Source organism: Scardinius erythrophthalmus, assembly GCF_964197995.2.
Source record: "Scardinius erythrophthalmus genome assembly, chromosome: 18".
Classification (NCBI taxonomy): domain Eukaryota; kingdom Metazoa; phylum Chordata; class Actinopteri; order Cypriniformes; family Leuciscidae; genus Scardinius; species Scardinius erythrophthalmus.
In genome coordinates, this window is record NC_138238.1 from 14,112,012 (window position 1) to 14,119,546 (window position 7,535).

At 36.1% G+C, this 7,535-nt stretch overlaps 1 protein-coding gene across 1 annotated transcript in view; it reads right to left on the bottom strand.

Moving 5' to 3' along the window:
- Positions 1-1,872: 1,872 nt before the first annotated feature.
- The window catches only part of glud1b (glutamate dehydrogenase 1b), a 20,013-nt gene continuing 14,350 nt past the window's right edge, over positions 1,873-7,535 (bottom strand). The window contains exons 11-13 of the mRNA XM_081392315.1: positions 4,116-4,207; positions 3,250-3,312; positions 1,873-2,923 (exon numbers count right to left, since the gene is read on the bottom strand). Coding sequence (XP_081248441.1) covers positions 2,804-2,923; positions 3,250-3,312; positions 4,116-4,207 — 275 coding nt within the window. The 3' untranslated portion in view covers positions 1,873-2,803. The remainder of the gene's footprint in view (positions 2,924-3,249; positions 3,313-4,115; positions 4,208-7,535) is intronic.

Consider the following 7,535-nt stretch of genomic DNA (forward strand, 5'->3'; position numbering starts at 1 on the left):
ATTTTCTGTATACATCTGTTTTGCAGTACCATTTTGATCTCTGTAACTTACTTTAAGTTATTTGTATAAAAAGCACTTTCAGAAATAAATTATGAAAATTATGAACATAAGTTAACTATTATTTAGACAATGGCAATAAAATTAACAGGACGCTTGATGAAAATAAAGAATTTAAGAGCCATTGCTCAGTAAGTGATTGAGTTTGAACAGGTTTAGGTTCGTTTAGATATTTTAGCCATCTTTTGAAATGTTTAACATGATTGCTGTAATTTTGTCAAACAGGATGTCATGTTTTAAAATGAGAGAAACATCACAAAGTCAATAAAATCTATTGCTAACACTCACTGATGTTGTTCTTTTGTTTTCCCACCAAAATCATGTCACTTCATCAAGGAAGTGTTATTAAGGAACTGGTTGGTTAGTTAAAGGGATATACTTATAGTGCATTTGGGCAGATCATATTTATTAAAATACTTAATGTTAAGGTCTGAATGGAACCCATTTAGGCTACACATGAGCATTGATACATAGAGGCAGGAAGAAGTAGGCTACTTTAGAATAGCCTTTATTCATTTTTAAGAGATTGGGTTTGGGGCTGGGGAAGTCTGAGGGAAGAAAAGGAGACAACGGTAAGGAGAATGCAGAAGACAAAAGGTAGGCAAAATAAGTGAATCCCCAGAAACAGTCCCACGGACCCAGCCCCAAACCCCATCTCTGCAATAATAATTAATAGCCTAAAGGCTGATTTAAAGTACTTCTTCATAAATGGCTTCCATTCAAACCTTAACACCAAGTATTTTACTGTTATGTGTCAACAAGATTCAACAAGACATTTTCTACATCTACATCTACATTGTCTACATCTACCGACAATTTAGTTGTTAAAAATAAGTTTGGTAGAAGGCTTATTAACGTTAGGCTATAGCCTGAATGGTCTGATTTATGCACTGTTACAACAACAGTCAATTGATTTTGTTTTGTTTTTACAATGACATTTGAGTTCATATTTTAAAGCAGCACTCAGTAGTTTCGGGATTTCTTCGCTGTATTCTCGCTTTTTGCTCGCAGGTTTCTCTCTAGAGCTCCCCCCACAGCTTCGGAATAGATATTTGACTACACTGTTGTAAAAACTCTTTGGTGATTCTCAGACACCAGAGGCTATAGATCAACGACATCAAAGCAGATGGGACATTCTTTAAAACGTCTTCTTCATTCGGGTTTGAGGGAGCGCAATAATGACAGCATTTTAGCAGATTTCTTTTGGCCGTAAAGCAATTGTTTACATCGCGAGACCTGATATCACGCGATACTTCCTGACACGGCGGCCGGCGGCCCGCCGGCTCAAAGATGCAAATGCGTATTTTCCGCTCACGGGCACCAGGGGGGTGCGAAACGACCATTCCAATGACTCCGAAGCTGTTCAGATAAGGTAAAAAAAGTTACTTAGTTCACCTTTAATGTTGTTTTTTGTGCCAGACTAAAGACAGACTGTTGATCTTTGAATAAAAATATGTATGGTTCAGGTTTAAAATTCATTATCTTTTATTATAGGCTATGTAGTCTAATATCATAGTAGTGGAGGGTAGTGAATGAGGTATGCATTTAAGGGTTAAAATTCACCCGTTTTACTCAATTGAAATACTGCCATAAAATTGCTGAACCTAACACTTTCACAAATGCCTGTTCATTCACCTTTAATAGAAACTGAACAATAACTATTGGAATTATGAAATATTTTAATGTATTGATATCCTAATTATGATGTATAATGTGAATGTGAAAATAAACTGCATAAGAATTCATTCATGGGGTAATGAAGGAATGTAAGTATTATGGTGACACTGAGAAATAGATACAAAATACAACAGAAAATATAGGACAGTTGTTTTATTCTCAACAAAAAGGCAATATAAATTTCCAAAACAGTTCCAGATATGGGTGCAGATAAGCTGGGTGAGCAACTTCCTGCTCTCCTTTGAGTGCAAGTGCCTCGGGCCCTCTAGGTTTAGCATTAGCTGCATGCTAACAACTATCTGATCTCTAAAAGTTATGTGGAATGAACTGCCTCGGATACAAAAAAAAGTCTGTATCTAAATGTACTGCACATCGTTAGCTAGAACTTCATTATATCTCTAGGCCAAAACATTGAGATGAGGCTAAACATGGCTGGGTTTCCCTCTGTGATGCATTACATGAATTATAGTGACAGAAAATTTCTCTGAGTATAAAACTCCTGCTCACAGGTGTAAGGCATCTTTAACTCTTCTTATTCTACTGAAGCAATAACCATAAATGGTTTGCAACACCGAACAATAAGAATAAAGTAGATAAAACCTACCGCAACATGACAGAGAACAAAAACGCACCATGTTGAAGTGATATTTTGAGGAGAGAGGAAGCCAGGGCCAATATGACAAATCAACAGACATTTAAAATCAGCTGCATTTGAAGAGGATCACGTTAGTTTACCACAGATCAGTACAAAAAAACAGGGACAAAATAAACAAGTTACAACAAGAAACACTTGAGAAACCTGATTATTGGTGCCAGTTTGTTTTGAGACCACATCATATTCAGCAAAGCAGTGAAACTTGCAGCCTCAGAACAGAATAAACCACTTTATAGCTCTCAAACTCACGAGGACAGAGAATTTGAGATATGACAGTGTGATAGTGTTATAATAGAGGAGATGGGGGGTTTAGGCTGAAGTAAACTCTCATATGTTAAAAGGGTTGTGGAGGGGGGAAATCAAGAGGTTTACGGATGTTTTTGTCTTCTTTTTGCAAAGGGAATTGCGTGAAATTTATGTAAAGGTCAGGCCAGCCTCATTGTACACCTTGAAGACCTTCTCGATGGCATTGACGTAAGCTGCCGTCCTCAAATCCAAGCCCAGGTTGTACTTGTTTGCCGTGCGCATAATTTGCTGCAAAGGAAAATATTACTTAATGAATACAGGTTTGCATCAATAAATATTAACAACATCTGTGCATTGGGCGAGGTGGCTTTCTTTGCACGGTGATCATATCAACAATAGTAAAATGGGCCTGAAGCGAGGGCTGAACATTTTGAAAAAAATATTTGAACCATTTCATGGCAACACAAAGCTGTTATAAAGCAGCTGAGGGGGAGTTAAGGGCGGTTCCTGCTTTACCTGTTGTCGTTTTACAGGCAGTATAATTGAGTGGTTCTATGGGCGTCAGCTTCAGCATGTGGCCTTCAAAACTCTTCAATGACATAAAAATAGCTTACCCTAGCCGACCTCTCCATGGTGTAGGCAAGACCAGAGTGCACAATGTCCTTCTCAGAGGCTCCCTGTGTCAAACACAAACACATCACATCAATGCACAAACTTGACATAAGGGTTAAGAATTGCTGGTCCTAAACAGAACTCGAAGGCTTTGTTCACAAGGTACATAAATCAATTGAATTTGTTTTTGTTTGTTTTTTCAGACAGTGAAGTGAATATCTGGTATAACTGAAATCAGCTACCGTGGTGGCTTAGGTGATGTCTACTCCACTAAAGCACACTGTCATATATTATATATTATATATATATATATATATATATATATATATATATATATATATATATATATATATATTTGTATATATATATATATATATATATATATATATATATATATTTATATTTATTTATTTATTTATATTTATATTTATATTTATATATATATATATATATATATATATATATATATATATATATATATGTATGTACAGATGTTGTTAAAAATATATATATATAAAAAAAAATATATATATATAATTTTTTTTTTTATATATATATATTTTTATTTTATTTTTATTTATTTTTTATATATATATTTTTTTACATACATACATACGTACGTACGTACTTACGTGTGTGCGTGCGTTTTTCAAATGTTTTTTTTTTTTTTTGCTGCTACCACAATTCACTAAAACGATTTGAAATGGTTATGCTAATAAATAAAGATAACTAAATAATAAACAACTAAATTTAATATAAGAATAAATAAAATATAATGCATAAAAATAAATAAAAGATACATAACATTTATTAATTCATAAAAGAAAAACATGCACACAAGGCAAAGAATGTAAATATGGACACTCACAGCTACGCGGGCCTGGAAATCAGCAGTAGGAACAATTGGGATGGGGCCGCCCTGCTTTCCAAACTTCCTTTCAAGACTCTCTTGCACAGACACTGGAAGAAAGAACCAAAAGCAAACAGGTTGATCATTTATTCAAATTTCCTTCAGCAGAGGTCGAAAGCGATATTTGATCAAATGCACAAAAGCACAATTTAAGGGTGCAAATTGTCACTATCAATTACTGAGCATACATTTGAATTGTTTTAAAAAATATATATATTATTTTAAAGTTGACTTTTGTGCTACACTGATTTTTCTTAAAAGGGACCACAAATCAAGTCACATTTATTTATGATAATTTACTTGTATCTTTATTTAGTTGTAATTTATTTATGAAATCAGTACCATCACACTGTAATGTTAGCCAACTTTACTTCAGTCACATTGACACATTTCTTCAAAAGCAAACAATTCACTGAGTTAATAAATCAGACTCAAAATGAGCCAAGAACTAGAGATCCTCTGAACTTGTGTATGCATGACTGATGGTGGGAAAAGTAAGTTAATGCTGAACTTTAGGATTGATTATTGTGAATGAAAAATCATATCTATGTCACGACTATGTTACGCCTAATATAATATAATATAATATAATATAATATAATATAATATAATATACACTCACCTAAAGGATTATTAGGAACACCATACTAATACTGTGTTTGACCCCCTTTCGCCTTCAGAACTGCCTTAATTCTACGTGGCATTGATTCAACAAGGTGCTGAAAGCATTCTTTAGAAATGTTGGCCCATATTGATAGGATAGCATCTTGCAGTTGATGGAGATGTGTGGGATGCACATCCAGGGCACGAAGCTCCCGTTCCACCACATGCCAAAGATGCTCTATTGGGTTGAGATCTGGTGACTGTGGGGGCCATTTTAGTACAGTGAACTCATTGTCATGTTCAAGAAACCAATTTGAAATGATTCGAGCTTTGTGACATGGTGCATTATCCTGCTGGAAGTAGCCATCAGAGGATGGGTACATGGTGGTCATAAAGGGATGGACATGGTCAGAAACAATTGGCACTAAGGGGCCTAAAGTGTGCCAAGAAAACATCCCCCACACCATTACACCACCACCACCAGCCTGCACAGTGGTAACAAGGCATGATGGATCCATGTTCTCATTCTGTTTACGCCAAATTCTGACTCTACCATCTGAATGTCTCAACAGAAATCGAGACTCATCAGACCAGGCAACATTTTGCCAGTCTACAACTGTCCAATTTTGGTGAGCTTGTGCAAATTGTAGCCTCTTTTTCCTATTTGTAGTGGAGATGAGTGGTACCCGGTGGGGTCTTCTGCTGTTGTAGCCCATCCGCCTCAAGGTTGTGCGACGTGCGTGTTGTGGCTTCACAAATGCTTTGCTGCACACCTCGGTTGTAATGAGTGGTTATTTCAGTCAAAGTTGCTCTTCTATCAGCTTGAATCAGTCGGCCCATTCTCCTCTGACCTCTAGCATCAACAAGGCATTTTCGCCACAGGACTGCCGCATACTGGATGTTTTTCCCTTTTCACACCATTCTTTGTAAACCCTAAAAAATGGTTGTGCATGAAAATCCCAGTAACTGAGCAGATTGTGAAATACTCAGACCGGCCCGTCTGGCACCAACAACCATGCCACGCTCAAAATTGCTTAAATCACCTTTCTTTCCCATTCTGACATTCAGTTTGGAGTTCAGGAGATTGTCTTGACCAGGACCACACCCCTAAATGCATTGAAGCAACTGCCATGTGATTGGTTGATTAGATAATTGCATTAATGAGAAATTGAACAGGTGTTTCTAATAATCCTTTAGGAGAGTGTATATTTATAAATGTTAATTAATCCTACTTTCAGATCAATACATATTTATATACATCCACTAATCTTTCTAACTGACTATTGCTGGCTACTTGATAATTCCTTATAATTCATGATGTCAGACCCAGCAACCCCGGGTAATTTAAACAGTAGGATTATATAAAATATAGAATATTAAATTATTAAATATCAATCAGTACTTTTACTTTTAATATTTAAAGGTATAGTAGAGGATTTTCTTTTTCCGGGTGGATCATCAAGACTATTGGTCCTCCTAGTTGTCAATCATTCTGGTGATATGTTTACGTAAGGCCGTCTAACGTGCTCGTCCCTAGGTAGTTTTTCGCTTTCTGCGCATGCGTACTTTCAGGTGTATATGTGTGGTGAGCTACGGTTTCAGCCGTTCATTGAAGCGCGCCGTTCTCACCAGGTTTTTTCAAAATGTCTGAGGGTCGCAAGAGAAAAAGTGTCTACGAATTGTATGTACAAGAAGAGACAGGCCTCTGAAGAAAGAAACAAGACCAGTGTTTTTGTGAGAATATTTCACACGCTGGCGTGCGCTAAAAGCACAGGTTGGGCTTCCCACTGATGCCTCAGTCGCGAAGTTTCTACTCGACAGGTAAAGTTTGGCATGCTATGTGGAGAAATCCTTTTAAAATCACTGCTAGTAAAAGTTAATGTAAGTTATGATTAGCGATGCTAGCCCTGGCACAAGTCACGCACTACGCAGACACGGTAAACATCTCAATTTGTCTTATGACCAAATGGTACGAGGAGAACTAGGCTCATGCATTCTCTCTCGTGCACACGTTTAATAGGCATTCCCTCTCGGGAGCAGGTAAGTTAGAGTGTTGCGCATGTGCATTTTTTCAAAAAGTGGAGAGGGCGGTTCTTTTCTAAAATTCAGGAAAATCCTCCACTATACCTTTAAGTACATTAAAAATCAAAATGATTGAAAATTTAAAATAAGTACTTAATACTTTTAGTAATTTTATGAGTCACCCTTGTTCAATCCAGGTCACCCTTGCAAAAGAGGTTCTTAATCTCAATGGGATTCTTCTGGTTAAATAAAGGTCAAATATATTTGAAATATATACAGTGCAATGCATAAGTGTATACACCCATGCTAAAGTTGACTAAAAAGAGGAATAAAAAATCATATTTTGGAAATTGAACTTAATGCCTTAATTTAAAAAAATTAGGAAAAATCCAACCTTTAAGGACACCAATTTTCTTTGTGAATGAATAATGTATCGTAAATAAATAAATGTTCTTTCTTAAAATACATGGTGCTTAAGTGAGTACACCCCTATGTTAAATTCCCATAGAGGCAGGTAGATTTTTATTTTTAAGTATTTAAAAAAAAAATTTTTTTAGGATACTATGCATCCTGATAAAGTTCCCTTGGCCTTTGGAATTAAAATAACCCCACATCATCACATAGCCTTCACCATACCTAGAGACTGGCATGGAGTACTTTCCATAAGATCATCTCTCAATGCAAATCAAACTAGCTATTAGGCTAACTGAAATAAAACCATGCCAATATCTAGGTATGGTGAAGGCTATGTGA